Source organism: Leptonychotes weddellii, chromosome X (assembly GCF_054177405.1).
Source record: "Leptonychotes weddellii isolate Sample4059 chromosome X, ASM5417740v2, whole genome shotgun sequence".
Lineage (NCBI taxonomy): Eukaryota > Metazoa > Chordata > Mammalia > Carnivora > Phocidae > Leptonychotes > Leptonychotes weddellii.
In genome coordinates this window covers 77,656,203-77,671,605 of record NC_138385.1, presented here as the reverse complement: position 1 = coordinate 77,671,605, position 15,403 = coordinate 77,656,203, and the positions used below count along the sequence as shown (strand labels likewise).

The window sequence follows — 15,403 nt, the reverse complement described above, 5'->3', positions numbered from 1 at the left end:
GTGATGGTGAGCATCTTTTCATGTGTCTGTTGACCATCTGGATGTCTTCTTTGTGAAGATGTCTATTCAGGTCCTCTGCCCAAAAAGTAGCTCTTTCTTAATTGACCTTTACACTTCTTGAATTTAGACTTGAGGAAGGCTTTATCCTCTTCCTATTTAAGTGGCAAAGATGTATGTATTTCATGTCATGTTTTATATAACATCTAAAAGATTTGGCATCCAAATATTTATGATATTCTGCTTCATTAGGCTAAATCTTTTTTAGTCTAACAAACTGAAACAACCAGCTGAGAGGAAAATATTTTTGAGAGGTTCACAGTAAATATCAGGGACAAATGTGAAATTATATGTCATTTTTGAGATAATGATTCCGGCAACAATTTCCAGTAGCCGACTTATAGTCATAAGAATTTTTTTCTTATTACAGGATAGCCTTTTGAATGTCATCACCACAATTAATCAACTTCTGCCAGAGCTTCTACATAAGTAGGACTTTTGGTTCCAGCAAAGCCGATCCATGATGCGGACTTTTTCAAAACCACCTGGGTCAAGGAGAACCTTTAGGACAGGCACAAGCAGTATATCTACCTGAGTCCCTTTGGATCATAACTTCTTGGCTCATTTCTGAGAGATTCATGTCTATCTTTTCTTTTTTTCAAGGAGATTTTACCTAAAATAGTAGGGAGAGAGATTTTTGTGGTAACATTGTTCTGAGAGTAGAGAACCTACTGTCATAGCACAGCATTACTGGGTAGGTCTCTAAAACCTTTCTATGTAGGACTTCTGAGATGAGCAAAATCACTTGGATGGTTTAACTGTTGACAAGTGTAGAAGTGTAGCCCCTGAGGGAGGAGGGCTCAGGAAATTTACCAAGGAGCTTATAATTTCAAATTATATCAATTTATTTAATCACAAAACTTTACATTCTCTTGTGATCAGAATCAAGACACAATCCTAGACCCCTCCTAAGCAATCTACAGTTAATTCAGAGTGCCATCTCTAGAAGAAGAAGCCAGAGACTGCTACCTAGGGGCGCCTGGGTGGCTCAGTCAGTTAAGTGTCTGCCTTTGGCTCAGTTCATGATCCCGGGGTCCTGGGATCAAGTCCCGCATCGGGCTCCCTGCTCAGCGGGGAGTCTGCTTCTCCCTCTGACCCTCCCCCTTCTCATGCTTTCTCTTTCTCTCTCTGTCAAATAAAGAAATGAAACAAAGAATGTTACCCAGAGATTTTTAGTTCTCTTAATCAGATTCCAAGAAACTAACTCCCAGCTCTCTGATCCTTGGATTATTTTCTGCATGATAGCGCCTTCTATCAATGTAGAACCTGCCTGGTTGTATCAATTTGATATTAGTGAAATGCTGAGTAAGCATTATGAGCAACTGGAATGAGCACAAGCTTTGGGTAAGCAGGCAGGTCTCAGTTTTTATCGTGACTTTACTACATGCTAACTGTGTGAGAGCGTGGTAGTGGTGGTGTGTGTTGTGTGTGGACACAGACACATGTGTGAATTTATGGAATAATTGCTGAACCTCTCCAAGACTCAGTTTTCTCATCTTTAAAAGAAGACTATTGGTATTTTTTAACAGGGAATTTGGAGAATGGAGAGTGTCAAACGCCTAGAAAATACTCAGTAAATGTAGCTTCTGTTTGCATAATTATGGAGGGTGGTGGTAGCTAGTCGTATCAGGGCATATTTGATTTGATTTCAGTGGCTTCTCTGGCGCACAGTCTTGAAAACTTATGAGCTGTAGTTGATAGCTGTGTGATCAATGCCAGTTCTTTCTCCTGCCAGATTTGTCTTCCAGTAATGTCATGTGCACAGTCAGACATTCTTTAAAAAAAAAAAAAAAAAAAACACCCTTTCTCTGTTCTTTTGCATATCTTTTGATTGGCTCGACTGTAAGTTCTAATCACTATTAACTATCATTGTGAGGCTTTAAACAGTCAAATGTTTATTATCATAGATGCACTTATAACTTAGTAAATAAAAGAGGGAAATTCACCAAGCCTTCTATTTTACCACTTAGTGTATTTTGTACTCACCAAGGATAAAGAATAAAATAGAAAAAACACTTCTCTTAAACTCTACTTTATCGACACTTACTTATGAAACTCCATGTAATGAGAAAATTGTGTTCACCTCAAGGACAGGAGCTATTTTTTTTTATTAATCATTATTGAATGGGATTGAATCAGTGTTAGCAAACAAAGTGAGCCAAGCCCATTTACCAAATGTCATTATTTTTATGCCACATTTATTAAATGTGCACCATGAGTCAGGCACTGAAACAACACAGAGAAATACAACATAATTTCCACTCTTTGATTACACATGTACTGAGTGCTTCCTTTGTACCAAGGCAATATGAAGGTAGTGGAGTTATCATGGTAAATATGAACTCTGTCCCCAGGGAGTTTAGGTTGAAAAGAAGCACCAAGGCCCACATATGTGGATCACGTGGGGAGCCAAATAAGACATCCTGTAGTCAAGGACTACACAGTTTGGCAAAGACTGTAAGTCAATAAGAATTGAGCAGAGCAGAGGTTTACAAGGCTTGCAAATGTCAGGAAAGTCCTGATGGCGGAGGCTGGACTTCAGCTGGGCCCTGAAAGGTGGGGAAGATTTGGATAAACAGGGAGTGGCAAATAGAGCATATCAGGGGGAGAGAACGTGAGCAAAAGCCTTAGAGGTAGATGCAGAAGCAGGAGCCACGAGTGTAGTGAGTTGAGAGGACAGCAAGGACCCTGTCCGGGCTGAGAGAATGCTGGTGAAGAGTGGGAAATAAAGGTGGAAAGGTAGGGCCAAGCTCAATTACAAAAACCCTGGAGTCAGACAGATGGGGTTGAACCTAGTGAGTCTTCGAGGAAGAAAGCGACATGGTAGCTGCTCACCTTGTTAAAGTCAGAATATTCTTTCTCTCATTTAGGGGAAGCAGTGGTTCATCAGATCTGAATGACCAGGAAGCTGGCCCCGCAACCCCGAAGAGTAGCCGGAGCAGCGGTGTGACCCCCGTCACTCAGAGGTCACCAGCCCCAAGCACATACAGTGTGACCTCAGTCAGCATTAGAGTAAGTACCCAAATGGGAAAGGACCCCCAGCTTCTGAGGCTTGACCTCACCATGAATCATGGCCTGGTTGGGTTTGAGTTCTCTGTATCTCGAAGCGTGGTGTTTATGCTATTTAGTTGTAGAAATGTCTTTATCAGGACTGAAACTCCTACATCCTTAGCTCCTGGTGGGAAGCCAGAAGTGTGAAGCAAAGGGAAGGAGCAGGTTCAAAGGTGGTGGTTATATGGTTTAAACAAAGCAGAAATCATGTTTAGAAGTCTCCGCTTTTGATCCTCCATGTTATTTGTCAAGATATTCAGAAGTTGACTGTACTAGACATTTTCCAGACTGATTTAAATCGGGAAAAGTAGAGTCTTGAAATTTTTTAATAGTTTTTCGTTCTATAAAACTGCTAAAAATCAGGATCAACACGTAACGAAGACTTAAATTGCATTATACATAAAATATATATGAATGTGGAAGTTGTCCTTTTGAACGAATGAGCATCTAGATATTTTGGTTAAGCAGGAAACTCCATACATGTAGCTGACATCTATATTTAAGAAATCTTGGTCCTAGTCAGGCAAAGATTGTAGTAAGTGAAAGATGTCGCCATGCAGGAGTCTGTAGCAAGGTGCCCCTTCGGGCAGGGACAGCATCGATATTCAGCAGGTACACATACAGGGAAGGCTGTTCCAATTACTTATGGCTGGCCTCCATCTTCAATGGTTAGTGCCCTTGTTCAACCAGCGTCTAAAATATTTTTAATGCCCCCGGAGAAACAGCCAGCGCTAAGACTCTGAAGTGGGAACATGCCTGGTATGTTCAAGGAAGAACAAGAAGGCCAGTATGGCTGTTGTGAGTGAATAGAGGGAGGAGGACTAGGAAGTGAGCTCAGAGAGGTAACAGGACCAGACTACTATATGCATTTTGACATTTAGTTGGAATAAGGTGAGGACAGTTGGAGGGTTTTGAGCAGGTGTGGCTTTTCTTTTTTGTCATTTTTTTTTGTTTTTCTGTTTTTATTAAGTTTTTTTTTTTTAAACTCCAGTATAGTTAACATACAGTGTAATATTAGTTTCAGGTGTACAAGACAGTGATTCAACAATTCTAATCATCACCCAGTGCTCATCATGATAAGTGTACTCCTTAATCCAAAATATATAAAGAACTTATACAACTCAACAGCCAAAAACCAAAAAATCCAATTGAAAAATGGGCAGAGGATGTGGCTTCTCTTTACACGGGACCTGGGGGCTGTGCTGAGAAGCATTTGTAGGGGAAACAGTGGAGAAGCCGGGAGGCCAGTTAGGATGCCATTGTCTTTTTTTTTTTTTTTTTAAGATTTTATTTATTTATTTGAGAGAGAGAATGAGAGAGAGAGAGGACATGAGAGGGGGGAGGGTCAGAGGGAGAAGAAGACTCCCTGCTGAGCAGGGAGCCCGATGCGGGACTCGATCCCGGGACTCCAGGATCATGACCTGAGCCGAAGGCAGTCGCTCAACCAACTGAGCCACCCAGGCACCCAGGATGCCATTGTCTTACTGCAGGTGAGAAACTAGGCTTTGGAACAAGGAGATAGAAGGGGAGGTTGTGAATGCTGTGCACTGTTGGTGGGAGTGCGAATTGGTACAACCATTGTGGAAAACATTATGGAGGTTTCTCAAAAAAATTAAGCATAGAACTACCATATGATCCAGTAATTCCACTACTGGGTGTCTACCCAAAGAAAACCAAAACACTAAATTCAAGAAGATATCTGCACCCCTATGTATATTGTATCATTATTTACAATAGCCAAGATATGGAAGCGACCCCAATGTCCACTGATAGATGAATGGATAAAGAAGATGTGGTATGTATACACACACACACACACACACACACACACAATGGAATATTGCTTAGCCATAAAAAAGAATGAGATCATAGCACTTGTGACAACACTAGATGGACTTAGAGGGTATTATGCTAAGGGAAGTAAGTCAGACAGAGAAAGACAAATACCATATAACTTCACTTACATGTGGAATATAAAAGTCAAAATAAATGAACAAACTGGGACAAAACCAGAAACAGACTCGTGTATATTAGAGAACAGAGGGGTGGTTGCCAGAGGAGAGGGGAATGAGGGGATGGGTGAAATAGATGAAGGGGGTTAAGACGTACAAACTTCCAGTTATAAAATAAATAAGTCATGGAGATGAAAAGTAGAGGATAGGGAATAGAGTCAATAATATTGTAATAACATTGTATGCTGACAGATGGTGACCACACTTATTGTGGTGAGCATTGCATACTGTATACAATTGTTGAATCACTGTGTTATCTACCTGAAACTAATATTCTATGTGAACTTCAATAAAACTAGTCAATATCTAAATACTGAATATAAAAACTAAATACTTATTTAAAATATCAACTCTTCCTATAATGCAACTTCAGAAAAATCATGAACTTAAAAAAAAAAAAGCAGAGGCTATGAGCAGATTCTATATAAATATTTTTAAGGAAAAGCCAAAAGGCATTCAGACAGATTGAATAATAATAGAAGATTTCTTTCAATACTTATAGTCTGAATTGTACTTGCTGATAAGGTAAAAGGCATAATTAAAATTTCATAAATATTTATACCAAACTCAGCAAGTGGTACTGTTCAATAGCCAGAAAAGTGCATGGATAGTTGATGATTACCCTTACTTCTTGGCAACCTAACAAGGAATGATATTCAAAATATTTAGTAACTGATATGGCTGAGGCACTGAGCAATCAGCTGGACTCTGGCCCAAGGCTGGGGCAGTATCCTGGGGGCCCTTCTATGCCATGTGTTAACCTGGATTGTGGATCATGGTCTTCTGTTAAATGGGGGTAGAGGAGGTAGGGGGTGGTTGAGGAAACAGGGCGTTGAGAGTGGGGATAAACATAGGACCAAACAGAGTACTAAGCTTGAGTATTACTCTGGGGATGTGAAGCTAGCCAGATTCTTATATAGAGTTCATGTAAGATTGGAAGTACTTATATCATCTTTCTTGCCAACCATGTAGTAGAACACACACAATTTTGTGAATGAAGAATTATTTTGAACTTTTGTGCTACTTAACAAACCTCTTGGTATAGATTTTGTAGAGCAATTATTGATAGTAAGCTTTAGAGTTATATGGACTCCTGATGAGGATCCCCCCCAAATGTCAACTAGCTCCTAAAGAGAAATACAACACAAATATGGTTATACTGAAGTATATTCATATGGGAGCCTTTTAAAGTAAATTACAGTCATTATAATGTTTTTTTTTTCATTTTTACTTTGTGAGAAGGAACATGGTTTTGAAAATTCCGTGGATTTGGCTGCCATTGAAAGCACGTACAAGGAACTCCCAAAGAGTCATCGCAGAAACGTTTCTGGTACACCTTCCATCGCAGTGTCTGAGATCTCCCTCTCCTCAGGTAGGTATTTACAGCATGATTACTCTTTTTTTTTTTTTTAAATGACTAAATCATTTGAAATTAACTGCCTTGTGTGACATTAAATGAATGTTTCATGTTTTAGAAAATAACCGTTTGTTCTTTGACCCATCATGTACGCCCGTTCCATAAGAACAGCTTAAATGTGGACCCAGGTAATGAATGCCCTGAGCCTCTTGCATTCATGCAAAATCCATTTATTAAGTGTATACACTTGTCAGTCATCACCACCACTTTTCAGAGCTATACCAAACGTCAGTACAGGAGTGTAGGAAATATAATTGGTTCATTTGATGGAAAGATACAGGCGCTTTCCCAGAATTCAAGGAAATGATAGTTCATTTGACATGGTGGTCATAAATGCCCTATATCTAGACAGATTAATTATCCTGTGGTTTAAATAAAAAGTTATTTGCAAGCAGCATTAAGGTATTAATAACAACCCTTTTCGTTTGTATGGTACATTCAAATACGGTATATCATTTCACTTCTTCATCACAACCCTGGGAAGCAGGTATTATTTGTGTTGTAATTTTATTACCTATAAATAAGAAAATTCTTTAGAGAAATTTGCCATAGTTATGAAGCTTATGTCCCCTGCGTCGAATTAAAATCATGACAAAATCCTCAACAAGAGAAAGGTAACTTACCTAATGATATTTGCATAAAGCCTGAGGCTGTATTCTGTATGCTGAGTTGGGGAGTCTTTCTGGTCAGGAAACTCCCAAAGCATTTTCTAAATATATGTAGTTATTGTTGTATTTTGTTCAGGATGACAAGATTGGTTCTCCCGTTAAAAGAAAAATTTTAAACTAATATAGAAGCCCACCTCATAGATCGTTTTGCTACTACTTCTAGTCAACAGCTCCTGTTTATTGAGTACATACTCTGTGTCAGGCACTGTCCTAAGTACTTCTGCATTATTTAATTTACCATTTCAAACTCAAGTATGTGATTGCTCTCTTTAATCTTTCTCATTATAAGCAACTATATCTCAGTAGGACTTTGATATAGAACTGTTCTGTGTAAGTAACCTGTGTCTTAGTAAGTTGTCCACAGCATGACTGAGTTGTGCATTGTTCTTCAAATTATGTTTTTAAAAGCAAGATGTTCCTCTGATGAAAGAATGTTCTGGTGCCCAAAGAAATAGAACTTCTTCTCAGTTTACCTATAGCCGCTCCCTTTTCGTATGAAAGAAAGTTGCTATATCATTTAATAGCATTTTATGTCAGATATGAAAACACAGTGAATTCTCTAAGTATATAAATCAAGAATGATTCACGCTTTATTTTTTTCTATGGGCTCATTATATTTTAAGGCCCCATTCAATGAGAGTTTTTCAGTCTATGAGAAAAACAGGAAACTTAGTTTAAAAATTTGCATTTTACAATAGAACATTTAGCTTCCTTTAATCAAAGATGAAATGAACACATCACTGTTGGTAATGCAATTCAAGAAAATTTCAAAACACTAAGAAAAAAGAGAAGCACGTTAGTATAAACAGCATGAAGTTATTGACTCTGACTGTTGCTTTCATGACACCCTATGCCCTGTGCCTAGAAAGAATGGGAATAAAGATAAAACATTTGCAATGAAAACTGAAATCTTCTAACAAAATAAGCTGATTCATATCTCTCCTCTCTTCATTCCTCCAGACCGGAGTCGATCTGAGTTAGATCTGACTGGGTCCTTTCCAGAAGACTTAGAGAATACTGCAAACATAAGAAGCAAGTCTGTCCCTGGGGCTTTAGACAAAGACTTGGTAAGTTGGATGTGGAAGAAAGTCTAATGATCATGAGGAAAGGGCACAGTCTTGTTCCAAACCTTTCCACGTTTAGATGAGAATAAAGTAAAGATACAGGATAATCCATTCCTATTAGTCTTCACTTTCAATATATAAAAACAACTAAAGAATGACTTAGAAAAGCTAACTGGTAATCAGGATAATGAGTGAAGATTTTCACTAAAAAAAAAAATACCTGTTGGGAATTTCAGTTCCTGGCTTAACATCATTTAATCTAAACCTGGAAAGTGAAAGATCCCAACATTTCCTAAACCAAATATTACTAGACTTAGCTGACTGTATAGCTTATATGAACATTTCTATGTCTGAAGTTACCCCTAATAAACTACCTTCTTAACAAACTAAATTATGTGAAAATTAATGTTTATGTGAACTCATTTATGAAATTAGAAGGTTGAGTTAGATTATTTTTAAGGTTCCTCCCAGTTCTAATATCTTGATTCTGATTTCTGTAATTGCTATAATGCAATTTGAACTCCTTAGAAGAAAGATATAACACACATGTTAAATGACATTAATGTAATTTTCCTAAGCAAGCCAGGAAACTTAGTTCTAAAACTCAATGTTATTTACTAGAGTAAAGAAACCTGGGAAGTATTTTTTAAATCCACCACAGAAAGCAGGGGTGGGGGAGGGCTATAAGATCGAATGGTTTCAAAGCTTACTTCTGTTCAACCTTTAAAGAACAGCTAATTCCAGTGTTATTAAACTGTTCCTGAGAACTCAATAACTGACATTAAAAATGCACTAGAGGGAATCAACAGCAAATTAGAATATGCAGAAGAACAAATCAACAATCTGGAAGACAGGGTAATGGAAAGCAATCAAGCTGAACAGCAAAAAGAAAAAAGAATAATACAAAATGATAATAAATAGCTTATGGGCACTCAGCACTATCATTAAGCATAATAACATTTACATTATAGGGATCCCAGAAGAAAAAGAGGCAGGAAACTTATTTAAAGAAATAATAGCTGAAAGCTTACCCAATCTGGGCAAGGAAACACACAACCAAATACAAAAGGCACAGAGAGTCTCCAATAAAATCAACCCAAGGAAGTCCACATCAAGACACATAATAATTAAAATGGCAAAAAATAGTGATAAAGGCAGAATTTTAAAAGCAGCGAGAGAAAATACTTAAATACAAGGGAAACACCATGAGTCTATCACCTGAGTTTTTATCAGAAACTTTCCAGGTCAGAAGGAAGTGGCATGATATATTCAAAGTGCTGAAAGGAAAAAAAAAAAAAAAAAAACTACAACCAAGAATACCTAGCAGAGTTATTCAGAATTGAAAAAGAGATAGTTTCCTAGATAAGCAAAAGTTAAAGGACTTCAACACTAAAACTATATCAGGAAAAAATAGAAGATTTGAATAGACCATTTAGTGGCAATGAAATTGAATCAGTAATCAAAAAACTCCCAACAAACAAAAGTCCAGGACTAGATGGTTTCACAGGTGAATTCTACCAAATATTTAAAGAAGAGTTCATACCTATTCATCTCAAAATTTCCAAAAAATAGAAGAGGAGGAAAACTTTCAGATTCATTCTGTAAGGCCAGCATTATGCTGATATCAAAACTAGATAAAGACATGATGAAGAAATAAAACTGTAGGCCAATATCTCTGCTGAACATAGATGCAGAAATCCTCAATAAAATATTAGTAAACTGAATCCAGCAATACATTTAAAAAATCATCTGCGGGGTGCCTGGGTGGCTCAGTCTTTAAGCGTCTGCTTTCAGCTCAGGTCATGATCCCAGGGTCCTGGGATGGAGCCCCGCATCGGGCTCCCTCCTGGGCAGGAAGCCTGCTTCTCCCTCTCCCGCTCCCCCTGCTTGTGTTCCCTCTCTTGCTGTCTCTCTCTGTGTCAAATAAATAAGTAAAATATTTAAAAAATAAAATAAAAATCTTTCGCCACCATCAAGTGGGATTTATTCCAGGGATGCAAGGGTGGTTCAGTATTCACAAATCAATGAACATTTACAAGAGAAGGGAAAAAAATATGATCATCTCAGTAGATGCAGAAAAAGCATTTGACAAAGTACAATATCCATTCATAATAAAAACTGTGAACTAAGGGGGGTTAGAGGGAACATATCTCAACATAAAGGCCATATATGAAAAAACTTAGAGCTAACATCAGCCTGAGAACTTTTCCTCCAAGATCAGGAACAAGACAAGGATGTCCACTCTCACCATTTTTATTCAACATAGTACTGGAAGCCCTAGCCACAGCAATCAGACAACATAAAGAAACAGAAGGCATCCAAATTGGTAAGGAAGAAGTAAAACTTGCACTATTTGCAAATGACATGATACTGTATATAGAAATCCCTAAAGACTCCACCAAAAAACTATTAGAACTGATAAATGAATTCAGTAAAGTCACAAGATATAAAATTAATACACAAAAATCTGTTGCATTTCTGTACACTAATAATGAAGTAGCAGAAAGAGAAATGAAGAAAATGATCCCGTTTGCAATTGCACCAAAAAGAATAAAATACGTAGAAATAAACTTAACCAAAAAGGTGAAAGACATATACTCTGAAAACTTATATAAACAGTGATGAAAGAACCTGAAGAGGACATAAGCTAATGGAAAGATATTCAATGCTTATGCATTGGAAGAACATATATTGTTAAAATGTCCCTACTACCCAAAGTAATCTACAGATTTAATGCAATCCCTATCAAAATACCAACAACATTTTTCACTAGAACTAGAACAAATAACCCTAAAATTCATGTGGAACCACCAAAGACCCCAAATAGCCAAAGCAATCTTGAAAAAGAACAAAGCTGGAGGCATCACAATCCCAGGTTTCAAGCTATACTCCAAAGCTATAATAATCAAAACAGTATGGTACTGGCACAAAAATATTCACAGAGATCAATGGAACAGAATAGAGAGCCCAGAAATAAATCCATGCTTATATGGTCAATTAATCTATTACAAAGGAGGCAAGAATATGCAGGGGGAAAAGACAGTCTTTCCAAGAAATGATGGGGGAAAACTGGACAACAACATGCAAAAGAATGAAACTGGACTACTTTCTTACAGCATACATAACAATAAACTCAAAAGGGATGAAAGGCCTAAATGTGAGACCGGAAACCATAAAACTTATAGCAGAAAACATACGGTAATTTTTTCACATCAGCTGTAGAAACATTTTTCTGGATGTGTCTCCTCCAGCAAAGGAAACAAAAGTAAAATTAAACTATTGGGACCACACCAAAATAACAAGCTTTTGTCCCACAAAGGAAACCATCAACCAAAAAAAAAAAAAAAAAAACTATTTGCAAATGATTTATCCATTAAGGGGTTAATATCCAAAATATGTAATGAACTTATACAACTCAACACTGAGGAAAAAACAATCCAATTAAACAGTGAGCAGAGGACCTTAATAAATATTTTTTCCAAAGAAGACATACAGATTGTCAACAGACACTTGAAAAGATGCTCAACATCACTAAGTATCAGAGAAAGGCAAATTAAAACCACAATCTGCTATTACTTTACACCTGTCAGAATGGCTAAAATCGAAAAGACAAGAAATAACAAGTGCTGATGAAGATGTGGAGAAAAAGGAACCCTCATGCACTGTTGGTGGGAATGCAAATTGATGAAGCGCCTGTGGAAAACAGTATGACAGGTCCTCAAAAATTTAAAAATGGAATCATCATCTAATCCAGTAATTCCACTATTGGGTATTTATCTAAATAAAACAAAAACATTAATTTGAAAAGATATATGCACCCCTATATTTATCACTGCACTATTTGCAATAGCCAAGCTATTGAAGCAGTCTAAGTGTGCATCCATAGATGAGTAGATAAAGAAGATGTGGTATATATATACAACGGAACAGTACTCAGCCTTAAAGAAGAATGAAATCTTGCCATTTGCAACAGCATGGATGGACCCAGAGGGTATAAATCTACATGAAATAAGTCTGAGAAAGACAAATACCTTATGATTTTACTTATATGTGAAATCTAAAAAGAAATGAATAAACAAACAAAAAGCATAAGTAGACCTATAAATACAGAGAACAACCTGATTATTGCCAGAGCAGACCGGGGTGGAGGGGGGATGGATGAAATAAAGGGGATTAAGAGTACACTTAACTTGCTGAGCACTGAGAAATACTTGGAATTGTTGAATCATTATATCATATACCTTAAACTAATATAACACTGTATGTTAGTTATACTTAATTTAAAAAGATATTGAATTAAATGGGACGCCTGGGTGGCTCAGTTGGTTAAGCATCTGACTCTTGATTTCGGCTCAGGTCATGATCTCAGGGTTGTGAGATTGAGCCCTGCATCAAGCTCCATGCTGACCAGGGAGTGTGCTTGAGATTCTCTCTCTCCCTCTGCCCCTCCCCCCACACACACTTGCATGTGTGTGCTCTCTTTCTCAAACAAATCTAAAAGCAAAGGATATTAAATTAGTAATTTAAAATCTTCCCCTAAAGAAATGCTGAGGGATAAATTGCTTCATTGGTGAAGTCTATCACATATTTGAAAATGAAATATCAATTCTTCATAAACTTACTCAGAAAATTACTTCCCAATTCATTTTGTGAAGCCAGCATTACCTTGACACCAAAGCTAGAGAAAGACATTGTAAGAAAGGAAAACTACAGAATAATATCTATTATGAATACAGATGGAAAAACCATTTATAAAGTATTAGAAAACTAAGTCCAGTAACAAAAAAGGATTGCACGCCATAACCAAGTGGGATTTATTCCATAGATGCAAGATTGATTTAGCATTTAAAAAATAAATTACTGTAATACAGCATATCAATATAATAAAAGACAATAACCATATCATCTCAATAGATGCAGAAAAAGCATTTGACAAAATTCAACACCTATAATAAAACTCGAAAAAATAGGAGTGAACTTTCTTAGTCTAATAAAGGGCATCTACAAAATTCCTACAGTTAACATCATACATGATGGCAAAAAAAAAAATGCTTTCCCCCCCAGTGCAGGAACAAGGCAGAAAGATTATCACCTTCATCATTTTTTTTTTAAGATTTTATTTATTTATTTGACAGAGAGACAGCGAGAGCAGGAACACAAGCAGGGGGAGTGGGAAAAGGAGAAGCAGGCTTCCCACTGAGCAGGGAGCCCTATGTGGGAATCGATCCCAGGACCCTGGGATCATGACCTGAGCCAAAGGCAGACGCTTAACGACTGAGCCACCCAGGCGCCCCCACCTTCATCATTTTACAGGAGCTTCTAGCCAATGCAGTAAGGAAGGGGAAAAAGAAAAGAAAGTAAAAAGGAAAAATAAAGAGGAGGAAATAGAACAAAGGAAAGGAAGGCATCTCATTGGAAAGAAAGAAGTAATAACTGCTTTATATGCAGTTGACATGATTCTGTATGTGGGAAATCCTAAAGAATCTAGAAAAATATTACTAGAACTAATAAGTTCACCAAGGTTGTAAGATATAAGATCAAAATACAAAAATCAATTGTATTTCTGTATATCAGCAATGAACAATCTGAAATGAAATTAATATAATTCCATTAAGAATAGCATGAAAAAGAATAAAATACTTAGGAATAAAATTGTCAAAAAACTATAAGACAGTTGTACTGAAATTTAGAAAAATATTGCTGAGCTAAATTAAAGAAGTCTAAATAAATAGACATTGTATGTGCATGGATTAGAAGATTCAATATTCTCTCCAAATGAATCTATAAACTCAACACAAACCCTATTAAGATCTAAGCAGGCTAGCTTGTGGAAATAGACATGCTGATTCTAAAATTTATATGGAAATGCAGAGGATCCAGAATAAGAAAACAAATTTCAAAGAACAAAGTTGGAAGACTTTCTCTAGTAGATTTCAAAACTTTGCATATAGCTAAGTAATCAGTATAGTGCAGTATTGGCATAAACATAGGCAATCAAAAGAATATAATTGAGAGTCCAGAAACAAGCCCTTATATTTTTAGTCAGTTGATTTTTGACAATTCAATGAGGAAAGGATCTTTTCATCAAATCATGATAGGACAATTGGATATCCATATGCCATAAAACAAACAAACAAACCCCAAAACACACACCATGAATAAAAACTGACTCAAAATGGATTATATCCCTAAATGTAAAAACTAAAACTATAAAATTTCTAAAATGAAACCTAGGAGAAAATCTTTAAGACTTCAAGTTAGGCAAAGAATTCTTAGATAGGATACCAAATATATGATGCATGATACATTCAAGAAAAAAAATGATAAATTTTACTAGTTTAAAATTTTTGTATCTCAAAAGACATCATTATAAAAATGAAAAGACAAAAAATAAACTCATAGAAGAAAACATAAAAAAAATGAAAAGACAAGCCATAGACTTGAGTAAAATATTTGCAAATCATATATTTGAAAAAGAACTTGTAGCTAGAATATATAAAGAATCCCTACAATCAATATAAAAAAGACAAATAATCCTACTAGACAATGTGTAAAAGATTTGAATAGATATTTTGCCAAAGGAGATTTATAAATATTAAATAACCATGTGAACAGATGCATCATTAATTAGAGAAATGAACTATTAAAACCACAATGAGATATCACTTAATACCTACTAGAATGGTTATAAGCAAAAAGACAGGACATCTGCAAAGATGCACAGAAATTGAAGCCCTTCTACACTGCTGTTTAGGAAGGTAAAATGGTACAGACACTCTGGAATAAAAGTTTGGTAGTATCTTTAAAAAGTAAAACATATAGGGGTGCCTGGGTGGCTCAGTCATTAAGCGTCTGCCTTCGGCTCAGGTCATGATCCCAGGGTCCTGGGATCAAGCCCCGCATCGGGCTCCCTGCTCAGCGGGAAGCCCGCTTCTACCTCTCCCACTCCCTCTGCTTGTGTTCCCTCTCTCGCTGTGTCTCTCTCTGTCAAATAAAGAAAATCTTAAAAAAAGTAAAACATATAGTTACTATACAACGCAGCATTGCCATTCCGAAGTGTCTGTCCAAGAGAAGTGAAAAGCTATGTCCACACAAAGATGTGCACACAAATGTTCGTACATATATTAGTCCTAA

At 36.7% G+C, this 15,403-nt stretch overlaps 1 protein-coding gene across 1 annotated transcript in view; it reads left to right on the top strand.

Moving 5' to 3' along the window:
* Positions 1-15,403, top strand: part of SYTL5 (synaptotagmin like 5) — a 142,888-nt gene that overhangs the window by 89,905 nt on the left and 37,580 nt on the right. The window contains exons 7-9 of the mRNA XM_081809002.1: positions 2,928-3,069; positions 6,360-6,492; positions 8,166-8,272. Coding sequence (XP_081665128.1) covers positions 2,928-3,069; positions 6,360-6,492; positions 8,166-8,272 — 382 coding nt within the window. The remainder of the gene's footprint in view (positions 1-2,927; positions 3,070-6,359; positions 6,493-8,165; positions 8,273-15,403) is intronic.